The sequence below is a fragment of the Scyliorhinus canicula genome, chromosome 8, assembly GCF_902713615.1.
Source record: "Scyliorhinus canicula chromosome 8, sScyCan1.1, whole genome shotgun sequence".
Lineage (NCBI taxonomy): Eukaryota > Metazoa > Chordata > Chondrichthyes > Carcharhiniformes > Scyliorhinidae > Scyliorhinus > Scyliorhinus canicula.
This window is the reverse complement of record NC_052153.1, coordinates 21,874,923-21,895,640: the sequence shown is the minus strand read 5'-3', so window position 1 is coordinate 21,895,640 and position 20,718 is coordinate 21,874,923. Positions and strand designations below refer to the sequence as shown.

At 45.0% G+C, this 20,718-nt stretch overlaps 1 protein-coding gene across 2 annotated transcripts in view; it reads right to left on the bottom strand.

Annotated features, from left to right (window-relative positions):
- Positions 1-20,718, bottom strand: part of LOC119970157 (E3 ubiquitin-protein ligase UHRF1-like) — a 157,244-nt gene that overhangs the window by 78,517 nt on the left and 58,009 nt on the right. For both annotated transcript variants that reach the window (XM_038804257.1, XM_038804256.1), the window contains one exon: positions 651-937. In XM_038804257.1, the coding sequence (XP_038660185.1) occupies positions 651-937 (287 nt within the window). The remainder of the gene's footprint in view (positions 1-650; positions 938-20,718) is intronic.

The window sequence follows — 20,718 nt, the reverse complement described above, 5'->3', positions numbered from 1 at the left end:
CCTGGTTGAATCTGTCTCCAGCACACTCTCGAGACCCTAACAATTCGCTGTGTAAAAAGGTTTTCCTTCACGTCTCCGCTGGTTCTTTGGCCAATTGCCTTAACTCGGCATCTTCTGGCTCTTGACCCAATAGGAACAGTTTCTTTCTATCTATTCTGTCTAGACCCCTCACAACATTGAACAACCTACCAAACCTCCTCTCAACCTTGTCTTCTCAAAGGAAAGCAGCCTCAGCTGCCCATGGAACTGAAATTCCTTATCCTTGGAACTGTTCTCAGAAATCTTTTCAGAATCTTTTCTGAAGCCAACACATCTGTCCTAAACTGTAGCAAACAGAATTGGACACTATATATGCCAGCTCAAGCCAAACCAGAGTTTTCTAAAGATTCATCATTACAGGGTTAAGAACCAAAAAGATTCAGTCACGACAACAGCATCTTTGTTTGATAACTTGCCCTGCACCTTCCTCATGCTTTAATTCTCAATCTCTAACATCTCTTTCAAGGCAAATCGGAAATGGGTGCAATGATGCAAGTGGTTTGCTAACCCAGCCCCTAACGCAAGTCCGAATACAAGTGTCTGGACACAGTATCCAGTTTGTTTTACCAAAATATCTGTGGTGTCTTGGGAGTAACAGGAACTGGACTTACTCATCATACTTGATATGATACACAATGTCATCATTTGTAGAACCCACAGTGGATGTAGATGGCGTACAGTCCAAATTGTTTGATGCGATCCCACTACAGTTCTGTGACTGCTCTTGGTCCAAGGGATCTTTAACATATTGAGCATGTGCTCTTGTCCTCTCATTTCCATTGGCATCATTTTTCGATGCGCCGCTTTTTTGTCCCTTTGTGCTCCGTGTAATATTCACAATGTGAGCTTCAAACCAGGCTCCAATCACCAAATCGCGGGCATCCACCAATTCGTTTATCTGTAACATACCATGAAAAAAGAAAACATCAGTTACATTTTCAGGTGCCTTCACACTCTTCCTACGTGCAACTACTCAAATCGTGACTCATTTTCTACACATTAGTAATAAAACAATCTTCTCACATCCCGAAATATGAACAATTAGCTTTGGAGTGGGCTATAGCTGACTGGGCGGGCATCCACATTATCCATAATTATGTTGAAATTACTAAGTAAATAAATTAGGTCCCAAATCGCTTCAATTTTAGATTCCATTTGCATTTCTATTTTTATGCCTCGATGTCAATCTACTTCTTCAGACACAGTGGCAAACTACTGTGGATGCTGGGAATCTGAACTTAAAACAGAATGCTGGAAATGGCCAGAGAAACCGAGTTCATGTTTCAGGTTTCTCATCAACCTGAAAGCTTGGCCTCAATTTTCATTATCGAGGCCGGTAGGTCTGGCTCACCTCAGTAGAAAGTGCTTTGTCAGACCCATTTTTCAGGCAGTTGCACCATAGAGTCGGGCCCACAGGAGTGTGGAGGCAGGCTGGTTAAGTGGCCTGCCTCTGTTCTTGGGGACCGTTGTTACATTTTAGATCTTCAAGCCCTTACAAACTCTCCATCCACTCCCCAACTCATCGCCAAGCCCTTCATATCTTCCATGCCAACTCGTGTCCCCCAACCGCCATCCTTCCCCGTGACGCCTTATAGCCTCCATGCTGACCCATGAACCCTGATGCCATCTCATTCAGAATCCACCACTGACAGACCTCAGTAGCCACGATAAGATAAAAATTTTAAAAGGTACGAAATTGTAATGGAGCCTTCACTATTTCAAAAAAATCCCATTCATGAAAGCCCACTCAAAGCTAATTGCAAGTAGTTAATCTCTTAGAAAATCAAACTTCCATTTATGACCCCACAAAAACAACTAATCCTATAATAATCTCTTTGAACTGTAATCCAATCAAGAAATTAGAATGTTCTGCCGAGATAATTATAGCTTGCAGAATGTTTTTTATTTATTCGTTCATGGGAGGCAGGCAGTGCTAGCTGGGCCAGCATTCATTGCCCGTCCTCGAGGGCATTTTAAGAGTCAACCACATTGCTGTGGATCTGGAGTCACATGTAGGCCAGAACAGGCAAGGGTGACAGATTTCCTTCCCTAAAGGACATTAATGAACCAGATTTTTTTTAATTATAAAATTCATTAGACTTTTAATTCAGATTTTTATTGAATCCAAATTTCACCATCTGCCATGGAACCTTGAGCCAGGAGAACATTATCCTGGGTTTCTGGATTATCAGTCCAGCAACAACACCACTACCTCCCTGAAATTCATAAACAGCCTGTAATGAAATGTCAACAAACGGCTATTCTAATTGCCGGACAGAGTTTTTAAAATTCTCACGGACACAGCACCCCTTCATCCCTCCCCATTTTAAAGGGCTAGGCATTAAAATAACTTCACATCATGAAAACGTATACAGACCTCATCCACCCTTCAAGAGCCTCTGTGCTAACTTCACAAATTCATGATTCTCAAACTGGTTAATAGCCAAAATAGGGTCTGTTTGAACTCATGAGAGTTTTGCTCCCTCATGAAGCCGAGGACCCGGGTTCGTTCCGGCCCCAGGTCGCTGTCCATGTGAAGTTTGAACATTCTCCTCATGTCTGCGTGGGTCTCACCCCCACAACTCAAAAAGATGTGCAGGGCAGGTGAACTGGCCATGCTAAATTGGCCCTTAATTGGAAAAAAAAAAGAATTGTGTACTCTAAATTTTTTTTTTTAATGAACTCATGAGAGTTCAAATGGCCCAGCGGAGTACAGATTCCCCTCGTGTGTGAATCAGGCCCAGCACCCTTTCCCCGATTGGCAAAAAACAGGATCGGTTGGAAATGGGAGTCACGCTGCGACATCTGGGTCTCACTCCCCATTTTGGAAGTTCTCTGGACTCTGCACAACCCTGCAGAAGCCCAGGTCATTAACTCTGGTGCTGCCAGACCTACTGACTATTTCCAGCATGTTCTTATTTTACCTTTTCTGATCCTTGAGCACTTCGCCAAACAGTGATCAAGTCCATTGCACGGCAGTGTACTTGCGGCATTCTCTAAAACCCAGTGCTCTTTAGTCTTAGTAACTGTCAGCCGTTTGGCTCAGTTTGTAACACATCCACCTCTGAATCAGTAGGTTATAGGTCCACGCCCCACTCTAGAGATTTGAAGACAAAATCCAGCTGAACGAGCACTACCCCACCCTGTTACAGGTACCGCCTTGCAGCCAAGACGTTAAATGGGGGCTCCTGAGGTGGATGTAAAACATTCCGTGGCTCTATTCTGAATAGTAGGGATTTTCCTGCTGGTGGCCTGGCCAATATTCATCCCTTCATCAAGACTCAAAGCCTGGTCTTTTATTGCACGGGTGGCTGTATGCAAATTGGCTGCTGCGTTTCTACATTATTTACAGCAAATTATGCTTCAAAAGTAGTACATTGGCTGGAAAATAATTGGGATGCCCTCAAGCTGCGATACAACACGGAAGGAGACAGTCCAGACAACAGCTGGTCCTTCCTTCCCCTTCAGAGTAAAATTTAGGAAGCCACACTGTTGGTGCTGCTTTTGGCAGCTAATTACAGAACAAAGGTATATAGTAAAGGACATGATATCAGTTGATTTTGCAGATTTTGTTTCGATCGTCATGCTCCACACGGACAGTGTCCCGGGGCCGAGAACGGACCCCCAGGTGGTCGGCAACGTGAGGCAGCAGTGCTAACCACTGCGCCACCGTGTCGCTCTTATTTCAGTATTTTTTCAAGGCTGCACAACTCGTACAGATGCACTGTAGACATAGTCTTGTAGGGTGCATGTGGAGAAGAGAGAGAGTCAAGAGAAAAGGAAAGGAAACAGATCAATTCAGAGATCTCTAGAGACTGATTCAATCTTCCCGTTGCAGACATTTCAGGCAAGCAGGTAGGGAAATTGGAAATTCACATTTTCCTCCGTTATTTATGGACTAAGAGGTTCTTGCATTCATTCTATTTTGCCCACTCCATCCCTCTAAAAGAACCTGAAAAACTGACATTTTCGATTTCAGTTGGAAGAATTTGAGACCTTGGTACTTCTATATAATTGCAGTCCTCAGAAATGATGGATTATCCAGTCCTATCACTTCCACAAAACCACTGCCTTATTAAATACTTATGGCCGCAAACAATTCGCCGCAGCACTCAAAGATCTGAGTGTGTAGCGACTTCCCTTGATTGTACTGTAAATGAGTAGGTAACAAATTTTAAAATGCTTTTTTAATTAATTGCTTTTGCTTTTCTCCCCCCCCCACTGTGGGCACACGGTATCTGTATCACTTAAGGAAGGATGTGGAAGAAAGCTCTTTCTTATCTGTTCCAATATGTGCTTCATCTCAAGCTTAAGAGCAGCAGTCGGTAACAGTGGAATTTTCCCCCATTTCTAACACTAACCGTAAATGATCATTTGTGCGAGATCAGCAATTTGCAAGTGATATGATGGTAAAAACAACTTGCATTTCACCTTGCAACCAGTTCATCATCTTTTTTGAAGTGTGGCCATTGTTGTTATTTAGACAAATAACGCAGCCAATTAGGAATGCAGCGCAATTGAAAAAAAGCAATGGGAGGAATAGGCGATTAATATATGTACCAAGTCTTCTGGCCACTGGGTCGTCGTGTGTCTCGCCGTAACTTTGGACAAATCCACGGTAATTAGCCTTGGTAGGTATCCAGGAAATATCAGAGAGATCAAAACCTAGTCTAACATCTGGGTAACTACAGAACTTTTTTATTTTTTTTTTAAATTTAGATTACCCAATTATTTTTTCCAATTAAGGGGCAATTTAGCATGGCCAATCCACCTACTCTGCACATTTTTGGGTTGTGGGGGCGAAACCCACGCAGACACGGGGAGAATGTGCAAACTCCACACGGACAGTGACCCAGAGCCGGGATCGAACCTGGGACCTCAGCGCCGTGAGGCGGTTGTGCTAACCACTAGGCCACCGTGCTGCCCTGGGTAACTACAGAACTGACGATGCTCGCAACCACCACCACCACCAAATCACACATATTGACCCTGTCCACTCCCCTCAATCACTGTGGGTTTCCTCCAGGTGCTCCGGTTTCCTCCCACAGTCAGAAGACGTGCAGGTTAGGTGGATTGGCCATGATAAATTGCCCTTAGTGACCAAAAAGGTTAGGAGGGGTTATTGGGTTACGGGGATAGAGTGGAAGTGGGGGCTTAAGTGGGTCGGTGCAGACTCGATGGGCCGAATGGCCTCCTTCTGCACTGTATGTTCTATGTACCCCTAACTAGCCCATTGCCTGACTACCTGACCTGACTAACACCCCTTCACCACACTGCCCCCGCAAACCCACGCAAGACTACCCCCTGCAACCCGGTCACCTTCTGCCTCAGGCATAAGAGCATTGTTACTGCTGATTATTTAAGCAAACATTTGAGGCACTCATAAAATACTCAAAAAGCAGATGACCAACCAGAGGGAGAGAGAAGTGGAAATGCTTAGAAAGGGTGTTTAAGCGTCAGACTGTTGGTGGCTAAGGTTCCGCTGTCAATGGCAAGGCACAGGGAGGAGAGCTACACACACAAAATGGAAGAACGCAAAGTCTAGAAGGATATGTAGATCTGGAGGACACTGTAGAGACAGGAGAGTAGAGGCTATCGAATGATTTAAAAGATGAGAAAAATTTAATGCTGGGCGAAGCAACGAGGAAAGTTAGGCTATCGAAGATCTGGGCGACGGACGAGCAGGATTTAGCGCTGGCTGTTTTAGCACAGGGCTAAATCGCTGGCTTTGAAAGCAGACCAAGGCAGGCCAGCAGCACGGTTCAATTCCCGTACTAGCCTCCCCAAACAGGTGCCGGAATGTGGCGACTAGGGGCTTTTCACAGTAACTTCATTTGAAGCCTACTTATGCCAATAAGCGATTTTAATTTCATTTTTCATTTCAAGTAAGAGTTAACAGAACATTACAGCGCAGTACGGGCCCTTCGTCCCTCGATGTTGCGCCGACCTGTGAACCCATCTGAAGCCTATCTGACCTACACTATTCCATTTTCATCCATATGTCTATCCAGCGGCCACTTAAATGCCCTTAAAGTTGGCGAGTCTACTACTGTTGCAGGCAGGGCATTCCACACCCCTACTACTCTCTGAGTAAAGAAACTGCCTCTGGCATCTGTCCAATATCTACTACACCTCAATTTAAAGCTATGTCCCCTCGTGTTGGTCATCACCATCCGAGGAAAGAGACTCTCACTGTCCACCCTATCTAACCCTCTATCTTATATGTCTCTATTAAGTCACCTCTCAGCCTTCTCCTCTCTAACGAAAACAACCTCAAGTCCCTGAGCCTTTCCTCGTAAGACCGTCCCTCCATACTAGGCAACATCCTAGTAAATCGCCTCTGAACCCTTTCCAAAGCTTCCACATCCTTCCTATAATGTGGTGACCAGAACTGCACGCAGTACTCCAGGAGCGGCCGCACCAGAGTTATGTACAGCTGCAGCATGACCTTGTGGCTCCGAAACTCAATCCCCCTACTGATAAAGGCTAGCACACCACATGCCTTCTTAACAGCCCTATTAACCTGGGTGGCAACTTTCAAGGATTTATGTACCTGGATGCCGAGATCTCGCTGTTCATCTACACTACCAAGAATCGTGCCATTAGCCCAGTACTCTGCATTCCTGTTACTCCTTCCAAAGTGAACCACCTCACACTTTCCCGCATTAAACTCCATCTGCCACATCACAGCCCAGCTCTGCAGCTTATCTATGTCCCTCTGTATCCTATAACATCCTTCAGCACTATCCACAACTCCACCGACCTTCGTGTCATCGGCAAATTTACTAACCCATCCTTCTACACCCTCTTCCAGGTCATTTATAAAAATGACAAACAGCAGTGGCCCCAAAACAGATCCTTGCGGTACACCACTAATAACTCCAGGCTGAACATTTCCCATCAACCACCACCCTCTGTCTTCTTTCAGCTAGCCAATTACTGATCCAAACCGCTAAATCACCTTCAATCCCATACTTCCTTATTTTCTGCAATAGCCTACCGTGGGGAACCTTATCAAACACCTTACTGAAATCCATATACACCACATCAACCGCTTTACCCTCATCCACCTGTTTGGTCACCTTCTCAAAAAACTCAATAAGGTTTGTGAGGCATGACCTACCCTTCACAAAACCGTGTTGACTATCGCTAATCAACTTGTTCTTTTCAAGATGATTATAAACCCTATCTTTTATAACCTTTTCCAACATTTTACCCACAACCGAAGTAAGGCTCACAGGTCTCTAATTACCAGGGTTGTCTCTACTCCACTTCTTGAACAAGGGGACAACATTTGCTATCCTCCAGTCTTCCGGCACTATTCCTGTCGACAAAGACGACATAAAGATCAAGGACAACGGCTCTGCAATCTCCTCCCTGGCTTCCCAGAGAATTGACCTCTGTAGAGAGTGACGGTTGGGCCAGTCACTCCAAGGATATGTCAGGTTCTTTCAGTGACTAAGGGGTATACATGGATGTTAAGAGCAGAAGGACCCCCACATGACTGGGACGAGGATGAGTAGGTTCTTTGGGGGTGAAGACAGGTGTGTCAGGTGCTCGGGGAGTCCAGCGAACCATGCCCATATGTTCTGGGCATGCCCGGCACTGGAGGAGTTCTGGAAGGGGGTGGCGAGGACGGTGTCGAGGGTGGTGGGATCCAGGGTCAAGCCAGGATGGGGACTCGCGATTTTTGGGGTTGGGGTGGAGCCGGGAGTGCAGGAGGCGAAAGAGGCCGGTGTGCTGGCCTTTGCGTCCCTAGTAGCCCGGCGAAGGATCTTGCTACAATGGAAGGATGCGAGGCCCCCAAGCGTGGAGACCTGGATCAATGACATGGTGGGTTTCATTAAGCTAGAGAAGGTCAAATTCGCCCTGAGAGGGTCGGTACAAGGGTTCTTTAGGCGGTGGCAACCTTTTCTCGACTTTCTGGCTCAACGATAGGGTACAGGGACAGTAGCAGCAGCAACCCGGGGGGGAGGGGGAGGGAAAGAGGGGGGGGGGGGGGGGGGGGCGGACAATGATTATGTTTGTTTATTTAATTTTAATTTATTTTTAAGTTCTTTTGTTGTTCATTGGGGTTGGGGGGGGTGGGGGGATGTGATACATGCGTCAATACGGTCTGGGGGTGTTACAGTTATTATGGGTTATTTTGTTGCATTTCATTGTTTGTCGTTATGTTTTATATTTTCTGTAAAAAATTCCAATAAAAATTATATTTTTTTAAAAAGAGCAGAAGGACCCAGAAGATGGACAATGTTGTAGGACTGGAAGCGAGTGACCTTGATGGTTAACTGTGGTCAAACCTCAGCTCAGGGTTGAGCAGTCATAAAAATTGCAAATAGCTGAATTCAACCCGAGATAGAACATAGAACAGTACAGCACAGAACAGGCCCTTCGGCCCTCGATGTTGTGCCGAACAATGATCACCCTACTCAAACCCACGTATCCACCCTATACCCGTAACCCAACAACCCCCCCCTTAACATTACTTTTTTAGGACACTACGGGCAATTTATCATGGCCAATCCACCTAACCCGCACATCTTTGGACTGTGGGAGGAAACCGGAGCACCCGGAGGAAACCCACGCACACACGGGGAGGACGTGCAGACTCCGCACAGACAGTGACCCAGCCGTGAATCGAACTTGGGACCCTGGAGCTGTGAAGCATTTATGCTAACCACCATGCTACCGTGCTGCCCCTTAGATCATTAGGAAGAGAGATGCAGTTAGTGGTTTGGGAGCAAAAAGGCTAAAGGTGAAGTCCTCTGGTCTTCTGAGGAAGTTATCGAAGGGGCTCAAAGGCTTGAGGTCTGATAGCATAGACTAGTCACTCAAGGGACTGAAAGAGACGATGGGGTGATAGATTCTGGATGCGAAAGCTGACCACAAGCCTCAAGTCAACTTCCTCATTACAGTGATGCTTACACTTCTACAATACAGTATCTCACTTAAACTGTGTTTCAGACAGAATCCAGTGCACAGCTCAAAAGCATCCCAAGAAGAAAAAAAACAAGTGTCCAAAACCTTTATCAATTTACAATGGATCAAAATATTTTCTGATTATTTAATTTGAATTAAAACACAAATTTACAATTACATTTTTCGCTGTGTACAGCTTTTTAACGGTTTTCCCTTCCTCGTTTTACTGATTCACCAGAGGGATTTCTCAAGGCTTCAGAGATTTCAGTTCCATACCCTCCACCACAGGTTGCTTCTGGTCCAGACATGACACATGCAGGGTAGACACATATACAGACAAACCACACAATGCTGAACAGAAATAGTCTGGCCTTGATTTTTAAGCTTGTTATTTTAAATTAACATACAAGACAAAATGCACACACAAGAAGGCATTATGGCCTTCTACATTTTTGCATGAAGTAAAATTTGCAACTCTCAATTTCATTACATTTTCCAATTAGGTGCTTTTTTTTTAATGCCACCAAAATACAGAAAATCATCACAGCTACAAAATTCTTCATACGGAAAGGTTCCCAACAGTGAAATCCTGGAAAGGGTTTTGCCATTTCAGTCAATTATTTATGAAGATCTGCTCACTGTTGCCACTCCATGCAGGGGAGGCGGTAGTATAGTCGGAGGCGATGGTGCAGCCGTACTTGGGCTAGTAATCTAGAGACCCAGGGCAGCACGGTGGCCCAGTGGCCAGCATTGCTGCCTCACGGCACCTGTCCCAGGTTTGATCCCAGCTCTCGGAAATTTGTCCGTGTGGAGTTTGCACATTCTCCCCGTGTTTGTGTGGGTTTTGCCCCCACAACCTAAAGATGTGCAGGGTAGGTGGATTGGCCACGCTAAATTGCCCCTTAATTGGAAAAAATTAATTGGGTACTCTAAATTTTTTTTTTAAGTAATCTAGAGACACAGGGTAATGTGACCCAGGTTTGAATCCCACCACAGCAGATGGTGGAATTTGAATGCAATAAAAATCTGGAATTAAAATGTCCAAGGAAACCAATGTTGATCGGCATAAAAACCCTTGTGGTTCACTAATGTCCTTTAGGGAAGGATATCTGCATACGACTTCAGATCTACTGCAATGTGGTTGAATCTTAAATGCCCTCTGAAATGGCCAAGCAAGTCACTCGGTTGCATCAAACTGCTAAAAGTATAAACGGAATGAAGCTGGACAGACCACTTGGCAATGACCTAGGCACCGGGAACAACAACGGCAAACTCAGCCACGTCAATCCCGCAACATCCTCCTTACCAACATCTAATTGTCTGTGCTAAAATTGGGAGAGTTGTCTCACAGACTAGTCAAGCAACAGCCTGACACAGTCATACTGAGTCATACCTTACAGATAATGTCCCAGTTACCACCATCACCATCCCTGGGTATACCCTGTCCCATCGGCAGGGCAAACCCAGCAGAGCTGACGGCACAGTGGTATACAGGTGCTCTGGGAGTCCTCAACAACGACCGGTTTCCATGAAGTCTTATTACATCAGGTTACACATGGGCAAGGAAACCTCCTGCTGAACACCACATGCCGTCCTTCCTCAGCTGATGAATCAATACTCCTCAGTGTTGAACACCACTTGGAGGAGGCACCGAAGGCGGCAGACTTCAATGTTCATCACCAAGACTGGTTTGGTAGCACCACCGCAGACCGAATCCTAAAAGACATAGCTGCTAGACCGGGTCGGAGGAAAGTGGTGAGGGAACCAAAAGCGAAAAAACCTGCTTGACCTTGCCCTCACCAGCCCTCTAGCCGAAGATACATCGATCCATGACAGAATCAGTAACAGTGACCATGGCATAGTCCTTGTAGAGAGGGTGTCCCGTCTTGAAATTGAGGATAACCTCCTTCGGGTTTTGTGGCACTATCAACAAGTAAATGGGATAGATTTCAAACAGATCTAGCAACTCAAGACTGGGCATCCATGAGGCCTGTGAGCCATTAGCGTAACTGTACTCACCCACAATCTGTAACCTCATGGCCTGGCAATAATCTCCCACTCTACCATTTCCACCAAGCCGGGGAATCAACCCTGGTTCAGTGAAGAGTGCAGAAGAGCATTCCAGGAGTAGCACCAGGCATGCCTAAAAATGAGGTGTCAACCTGGTGAAGCGACAACACAGGACTACGTGCCTGCCACACAGCAAAAGCAGCATTTGAAGCGGCTCAGATACTGCGGCAGTCCATGTCCAGCGGCAGCATGACCTGAACAATATCCAGGCTTGGGCTGACACCACACGAGGGCCAGGCAATGACCACCTCCAACAAAAGAGAATCAAACCATTGCAACTTGACATTCAATGGCACCACCATCACTGAATCCCCCACTGTCAACATCCTGGGGGTTATCATTGACCGGAAATTGAACTAGACAGCCATGTAAACACTGTGGCTACAAGAGCAGGTCAGATGCTAGGAATCCTGCAGTGGGTAACTCATCTCCTGACACCCCAAAGCCTGCCCATCACCTACAAGGTACAATTCACGAATGTGAAGGAATTTCCCCCACTTGTCTGGGTGAGTGCAGCTCCAACAGCATGGATGGGTGGTTGGTGTGGTGGCAGGTGATAGGGTTAGTCAAGGCCTCACTGGGATGGAGGATAGCCCCCAGTTAGAGATAATCATTTCCGGTTTTCATTGTGCTTTTTTTTTGCTGTGAATTTTGAGAATCCGTGTTTAACTCCTGCGAAGACCCGGACAAATCAGGCATCCTGGAGAGGACTGCGTTCTTTGTGATACTTGGTAGTGGTTTGTGTTTGGGGAGCAAGGGAATGAGTGCTGGTGGTGCGTGGATGCGTTCAGTTCATCCTTGCTCGGTAAGGCAAAGATGCTCTGGATGCTATGCCTCTGCGATGCTGGAGCCCTTCTTCGGGTTGGGTTGGGGGGGGGGGGGAGGGGAGGCTTGATGGGAGAGTTAGATTTACTCCTCCAAGTGGTCTTATTCAGTGGTTGCCTGAGTGACCTTCTCAATGTAGTTGGGTTTTCCATGGGGAGGCCGTGTTTTTGTCTCTATTGAGGTTCTTCCTTGTAATGGCATACAGTGCGGATCTGTGTCCGATGTTCCTGGGCTAACTCGGGTGTTGCTCCCTTGGGAGGGAGTTCCTCTCTTTATTTGGGTGAGCAATGTGCCATTACAGGCCCTATCTCAGTCTACTGGGTTATGGCGGGGGGAGGGGGGGGTTTCCTCTTAGGGGGAGATTGGCCCCTCACCCAAGACGCTCAATTGCCTTGATGATTGTTCTCTTTGGTTTGGGGTCTGCTTGGTTAAGGTGGCTGAGAATTTTCTGCTGTCACTGGTGTTGGTGTGCTGCCCTGGGCACGGTTATTGAGGAGAGAGGCCGGCTGGGTGGCAGGTCTTGGCATGTGCTGGGTGCCCTGGGGGCTACTGACTCCTTTGTGTAAGATTGTGCTGGATTAGGCCAAGGTCAGCACTGTGGCTGTTATCCTGTTACCACCTTATGCATGGGACGTCCCTTCTCGAAAGCACTTATTCGAGACATCTTGAGAAACTGCGTTTTGATGTGTTGCGTGTATCATTGGTTCACTGACACCTTTGTGCACGAGGGTATGGGGTTGAGCCGGGTCCTGCACACTGATATCCTGTTGTGGTTGGGATGTTCCCGTCTCTGAACGAGCAGCTTTTTCTCTTTTTCTTTATATGGTGATGGGAGTGCCGGAGGAATATGGACCTGTGATTGCATCCCGGTCCTGGTAACTTTCCTTCTTTCTTTTATCATATCTCGATTAAGTTGTTGGGAGATGCTGACCGTACCAACTATAATTGCAATCTATTGCAGATCCTCTCTGTATAAATATGCAGACTCATGATTCTGTACTGCACCTGAGGTTGGGGTGATGTTGCATTTTGTGGAATCAGTAAAATATCCTCCCAGAACTGGAGCGCTCGCGAATTTACTTAGTATTTTTTCTATTTTTGTTAGCTCGGTTTGTTCTCACTGGAACGACAGAGGTTGAGGGGCGACCTGACAGAAGTCTACAAAATTATGAGGGGCATGGACAGGGTGGATGGTCAGAAGCTTTTTCCCCAGGGTGGAAGAGTCAATTACTAGGGGACAAATGTTTACGGTGTGAGGGGCAAAGTTTAGAGGAGAGGTGCGAGGTAAGTTTTTTTTACATAGAGGGTGGTGGGTGCCTGGAGCACACTGCTAGAGGAAGTGGTGGAAGCAGGTACGATAGTGACGTTTAAGGGATGTCTTGACAAATGCATTAATGAGATGTGAATAAAGGGATGGTTTTAGATTAAATGGCAGCATGGTCGGTGCAGGCTTGTAGGGCCGAAGGGCCTGTTCCTGTGATGTACTGATCTTTGTTCTTATCTCAGTTATTCTTTCTCAGGTGATATTTGAAAATTCCAGTGGAATGAGACAACCTTTTCCCTGTAATGCGCCTGTATGGTGACAGGTGAATAATTCAAAATTCCACCAGCCAAAATAACCTGGCATCTGTCAAAGTCTCATGCCGCAACTCTTAATGACCAAAATTAAGATAACTAGTGGTAGTCAAGCTTGAACTTCTAATATTTAAAAAAAAGCCAAAACCTGGCAAAAGAAAGTCAGCAGTTCAGTGGAAGGAGTCACTGCGGGAACGCCAATCATCCTTACTGGCTCAAGTAAACTATCATGAGTAACCTTTGGCACAATCTATCTTTATGTTTACTGTTGCACATCTTTTACATTTTAATTACATTTAGTTGCTTAACTGTTTCATTTACTTTGCTCTAACCCATACAAGCCAATTCTTCCATGGATTCTTGCAAATGAGCAGTATTCTGAGGTTGCACTTTAATACCTCACTCTTACATTGCACCAAGGTGCATACTTAAGTAATCTGTAAGTGGTTAAAGTACAGTCTTCTGTTATGCAAAAGGACGTGGTGCAATCAAGCGTAAAAATATCCAATGGCGCAGTACGGTGGTACAGTGGTTTGCATTGCTGCCTCATGGCACTCGGGAGCCAGGTTCGATTCTGATCTTGGCTAACTGCGTGGAGTTTGCACGTTCTCCCAGTATCTGCGTGGGTTTCCTCTGGGTGCTCCGGGTTTCCTCCCACAGTCCAAAGATGAGCAGGTTACGTGGTTCGGTCATGCTAAACTACCCTTTAGTGCCCAAAGATGTGCACAGGGCAGGGGAAGTGGGCCTAGGTAGGGTACTCTTTCGGAGGGCCGGAGCTCACTTGATGGGCCGAAGCTCACTTGATGGGCTGAATGCACTGTAGAAATTCTATGGAAAATCCAGTCCACCTGGGCTGCACCCAAACAAAATTCTGTAGGCCAAATAATAACTGAGCTGTCTTCAAAGAGGAGATTCAGGTAGTCAGCAGAAGTATTTATTTGTGGGGAACAGGAAGGACATCCAAAGCTAGAGCTCTCCAGACAACCAAAAGAGGTGGAGGTTAAAATGAGACAAAAGCTTCTGAAATTTCAAAGCAGTCGAAAATAGACAGGAGATCCAAAAAAGGGATTAATGGGGAAAGAAAAAGTAGAAGAATAGATTAGTAGTCCATATAAAAGAGAACTGAAAAGTCCTTTTTAAACACAGTTAGTAAATACAGTAGACAAAGGAAGGGTGGACCCATCTAGGGACCAAAAAGATGACCTTGTCAAGGCAGAGGTCACAGTGGAGGTACTAAATGAGGACTTTGTCCCTGCCTTCATGAAAGAAAAGGGTACTATCCATGTTGCATTAAAGGAGGAGCCAGTAGCAATATTAGCTGGAATAGGAATCCATAAGGAAGATATACTTAAAAGCAACCCAGTCAATATGATGCATCCTAGGTTGCTGAATGAGGGGTGGAAATTGCAGAAATTCTGGCACAATGCTCCTTTGAAAAAGGGGTGTTGCCAATGGATAAGAGGGTTGAAAATATTTCACCTCTACTTAAAAAGGGGGAAGAGAGATAAACCAAGCAACTACAGGCTGGTCAGTCCAAGGTCGGGGATTGGGAAATTATCGAGATACAGGCCTGATCTGGATTTTCACCGAGTTGGGTTGACTTGGGGGCCCCTTAAAAATGGCGAGCATGCCCCAATTCCTGGATTCCCTACCCTATTTCTGGGCTGAGAGATTTTCGGGGAGGCCTTTAAAGAGTGCGGGCTGTTTCCTGTCTGAAGCCTGCATGTGGCACTTACAATCTGACCAGCTCCATTGCTCATCGCCTACTCCTCTGCAATTTTCATGTAGTCGGGTCAGGTTTTTAAAAGGGTTGTGGTTCAGAGCCTCTCAGATAAGTCATGAACGCTAGTTGCATGAGGGTATCTTTTAAAAAGGTTTAGTTCAAATGGTCCCTCTCATGCCCCATATGACAGGTTGTGCCCCCCTCCCCCAACCTGATCCCATGACTGCTCATGCCCTCTATGCCAATCTCCATCCTTACACCCATTCCCCATATGCCCACTATGCTAAGCTCTTCCATGCCCCTTGACCCACTATACACTTTCTAGAACAAGTAACACCACAGTGTAAATTAGCATGGGTTAAAAAAAAGCTTTGAAAAAATGCGAGCCAATGATAGATTTACCCTATGATTCAAAAAGCCTGATGAGCTAATAGTCCATCCAGGTCCTTTGAAAAAACCACAAACCACATATGCTTGAAACCACTCGATTTATGTCAACTAACATTGTGAAATGAACTTCAGGGATCAGAGAGCCTGAGCTATCAACCAAACAGTATTTCTTCTGGGGAGCAGGTGTTCTGTTATTCTAACAGACGCCTGGGCTCTCAGCCAATCGTACAAATGAGGCTTGGCCTAATCAATGGTAAACAGTTGTTCTTCTGACAGGAGAAAATGATAAAGTGTTCCGCAAAAATTGATGCATTTTTAAAATATATAACAATGTCTTGGACTTGCTATGACATTTACAAACAATACAAAACTGGAAAATATAGAAAACAATGAGGAGAACAGCAAGGGAATTCAGAAAGATACAGACACGACTGGTGAAATTGGCAAACATTTGGCAAATTGAATTTAACAGTGAACTTTGCAGTGCCAAATTTTGTTAGGGAAATTGAACAGCAGTAATATGAAGTACGGTGTACATTCTAATGGGGGTGGAGGGAATAGGGTTACCTCAAGCTGCCCATACACAAACTTTGAAGGAGGTCAGGATAACTACGACGGTTGTTAACAAAACATCATATGAGATCTTCAGCTTTATTAAGAGAGCAATAGACTGAACAAGTAAGGACATTAGGTGATATGTTTATAAATCACTGGTTCAGCCTCAGTTGGGAGCACTGTGTTCAGTTCTAAGTACTACAATTTTGAGGAGGTTGTTAAGGAATTGGAGAGGGTGCAGAAGAGATGCACTATACTAGAACTGCAGCAGGGATGTGGGACTTCAGCTATGTAGAGAGATTGAAGAAGTTGGGGTTGTCTTTCCAAATGTAGAGACAGTTAAGAGCAGGCTTTCAAACACATGAATGGCTTTGATAGAGTAAATAAGGAGAAATAGTGGCACACGTGTCGCCAACCTGAGAATATAGATTCAAGTGATAGGCGAAACAAGAACCATGGAACACGAAGAAACTTTTCTAGTTGATCGGCAGATCTGAAAGCAGATTGAAGAATAATGTTCAACAGAAAATTCTACGTGCTTTAATGGGAAAACTGTGCAGGCATTTAGGGGGCATAAGATTCATTCAAGAGCTGACACAGACATGAGAGGCCTAACGGCCTCCTTCCGGCTCCATAATTTGCTGGTCCACTTGATCATTGAACGCAGTTCAACCTCAATAAACATACACAATTTCTTCTGTTCTTTGACCAACTCCATATTACAGGTGGCACTGCTTCTGCCAAGTCATCAGAATTACTGCAAAGGTGCCAGGGTTACCACAGGTTAAGAACAGAAGAAAACACAAGGAGCCTTGAGAACTTTGAAGAGTGAAGAACAGCTTAGTAGGTGACCTATCATTTGATTCAGATATTTCAATCCCTTTCGTTCAACCTGTTTGCACTTCAGTGCCCAGGTGGGGAGGATCCGGATATACAGACCACAGAAACGGCAAGACTGCAGCTACTTCAGCTGTCAGCTCGACAGGGTAATGTTAGGGAAAGGTACAGAAGTATATGAAAAAAACACTGCCATGAGTTCGTCCCAAGATACTCGACCAATAAACAAGGAAAGGAAAAATCCTGTAACTCAACTTACCTGCCACAAGTGATGTTAATGCCTAACGTTTATGTCCTAACCAACCAGCTGGATTGTTACATATTTTGCCATTTCTTTCGAATTAATAAATCTAGGTGAGGAACAGAGGCTTATAGTGCTCAGTTCTACTGAGGCTAAATGCTTACAATAAATGAGAAATGAAAATAGCTTATTGTCACGAGTAGGCTTCAATGAAGTTACTGTGAAAAGCCCCTAGTCGCCACATTCCGGCGCCTGTCCGGGGAGGCTGATACGGGAATCAAACCGTGCTGCTGGCCTGCTTGGTCTGCTTTAAAAGCCAGCGATTTAGCCCAATGAGCTAAATCAGCCCCTGGTCAGGAGAGGAAGCAATGCTGGAGTTTTAAAAGCCTAAAGGTTTTATAGATAGAATGAAGGCAGTAGGCAGTAGTCTGCACTATTAAGGCGCTAGGAAAGAATGAGGTAATAGTCAGAGAATATACAGAGTGTCTCAATATCAACACAGGATGAATTACAGAGAGGAAGAGCATGACTTGCATTTGAAAGAAGCAAGCTGCATTCAAAGTAGCAATGATCACAATGGCATTGATGAAAGAGTAGCGGCCTCTCCCATAAGTAGTCACAGGCTGGAAACTAAGCGAGAGACGGGTTGCCTATTGAACAAATGCCATCTTATATCCTTGCTAGAGGTTGTTAAAGTGCAAAAAGGGACTCCCTAGATATGGGAGCAACATTCAAGTCTTGGATGAGTTTAGGCTTTATAGAGTGAAGAGATTGCAAAGGGATGTGTCAGCTCAGCAATGAAGAGGAAATCAAGACTTCTGGAGAAGAATATTCTATGTCAGGATTAAGGAGATCGCAAAACCGAACATGTCAAAAGATAAGATCCATCTGTCCCCCAAAAGGGTGATTAAAAAAAGAGTCGTGAAATACATAAAGATTCTGTGATTTGGAAAGGATTCAACAGGAACAAAATTTCCACAGGTCTATTAAAAGATCTAGGCACAGTCAAGGCAGTGAGCAGCCACTGTATTATAACTGGAATGGTAGCTACAATCACTGACAGCAACTGGCTTGAGGGAAATTGATGAAGCCAGAGTGGAATAATCACCAAGAAATGGGTTGTGCAGGACAATGACTGGATTTGATCATTGATAATGAAAAATAGAGAAGTGTCATGGTTTTTAAGAACAATTTAAGAAATGATAGACATGATCGGCCACCACAACTTGTACAAGATAAAAATATATTGGACCATAAACATAGCCTTGGTGGAAGATGGTATGATTACAGAACGAGGCAACATACAGAAGTATTTGGTTAACGAACAAGTCAAAGACATTGTAGGTGGCACAAGCATTCAAAACTACAACCCCAGAATTACACATGAAGATGACCACCAGTGAAACAGGATGTAAACCAGGCTGTGATCCATGGATTAGGTCAGAACTTCCAAAATAGATTATCTGAACACCAAATGCAGTGCCATAACTTCAGAAAGTAGAGAAACGGGAGCAAGAGGTGGATGAGAGCTCTCTTTTTTTTTTAAAAGTACTGCCAGACATAAATATTATTGCGACAACATAATGGGGCAATGGGGGTGGTCCTAAATCTTTCAAAATTAAAAGCAGAGGAGAAAAGCAAGTTAAAAAGCTCTCTTTTGAAGGATATGAAATGTATCCGCTTGATGGGATGGTGGATAGCACAGCAAATTCACAGAAGTTGCCCAACACAACTTTGACAAGCGACAAAGTGGCTGGAAAAAGACAGAAAGCGACGCCAGTTAGACTTTTTCATAAAGCCAAATTTAGCAGCACGTTAGTGGATTTACAGTGGCTTCAAATGGAAATGCAGGTGGTTTGAGGGGTTGTTCAAACTGACCCAAGGTATCAGGTGTAAGAGACGGAGAATTGTTATAAGCCACGTCAGGAACGTATCTGAAAACTAAACACTATTGAGCATTATTGTGCAGTTCCTTTCACTTGAAGCATGCAGTGACAGATACATTTTCAGCACACCGTGATTTCCCCCAAGATAAACGACATTAAACAAATTTTATAAAGAACACTACACACGTGGCATTTTGCCTGAAGGCAGATCAAAAAATCCCGTGTGCTGCGCATATGAAATTTCCATGTACCTGCACGGCAGGAGTGTTTTTTCCTCTTTATTTAGGTCTCAGTAAAGCCTATTAGTGGGAAAATTAAATCTGTGTGCCTTGAGCACTCAAATTTTGAAAACGCCAAACAGTACAAGAGGATTATAAATTCTGGTCATTTCACACAGAGAAAAATTACAGCTTAGAAACTAAGTGCTTCACAAGGGTTGTAATTTAACATTAATATCAAAAGCATATTGATTTAAAGTGCCAAATAAGCCTAATGACAACACTGCATGAAGTAGTAACAAGATATCACTCCCAAAGCTAGATGTACATCAGATCTCCTCAATGGCTACAAAGACTTCCCAATGAGACATTGAGTAAACAACCAAGTGGCACACAGCACAGTGGTTAGCACTGCTGCCTCACAGCACCCGGGTTGAATTTCGGCCTTGTGTGACTTTTTGTGTGGAGTTTGCACGTTTCCCCCCTCCCCGTGTCTGCATGGGCCTCCTCCAGGTGCTCTGGTTTCCTCCCACAGTCCGAAGATGTGTCGGTAAGGTGATCAATTGTCCCTTAGTGCGGGCATTGTCAAACTCAGGCGAGCGACCCGTGGGTGTGTCGCACAGCTGTCCATCGCGGCGCTCCCGTTCACGCAAATCTGTGCTCAACAGCCGGCTGTTAATAGCGCCGGCTGCAAGCGGACTTCAAAATGGCCACGAACATGTAAAAATAAAAGTTGCTGCACTGCGCATGTGTGCCGATGATTGGGCACGCATGCGCAGTGCGGCTGCTCTTCTTTTTTTTTTTAAACGGTTGCGGCATTTTGTTTTGCAAGTTCCGGGGGGGGGGGGGGGGGTTATTTATTCATTTAATTCATTTATTTTATTCATTAAATTTTTTTTTTATTATTTTTTTTTTTACAAGTTCGGGGGGCTATTATTTCATAAACCTTTTCAGGAGAAAAATGCAGAACTTTGGGCAGATGGAGACTCCATACTTTCCGACACCGGAAGGCTTCACCTTCATCCAACACCTTTCCTCCATTTTTGCCACCAGCAAACAAGGTAAGCGAAAATGGTGGGTCGCGCAGGTCGGCCGCCGTGGGTCACGCAGGTCGGCTGGTTGGTAAAAATGGGTCCCCGGAAAATAAGTTTGAAGAACACGGCCTTAGAGTCCAAAGTCAGATGGGGTTACAGGAATAAGATGGGGGAGTGGGCCTAGGTAGGGTGCTCTTTCAGTTGGTGTAGAATTGATGGACCGAATGGCCTCCTTCCACACTGTAGTGATTCTATGATAATGCCGCAGTACTGAACTTCACATCAGGGAGGGGCAGGTTTGACACCTTATTCAGCATGGGTACAGCAACACTGAAATCAGCAAACTGTGAACCTTCCTGGATTGGGAAGATTGAAGGTTAGAGAGAGAGCAATTTTGTTCAATGCC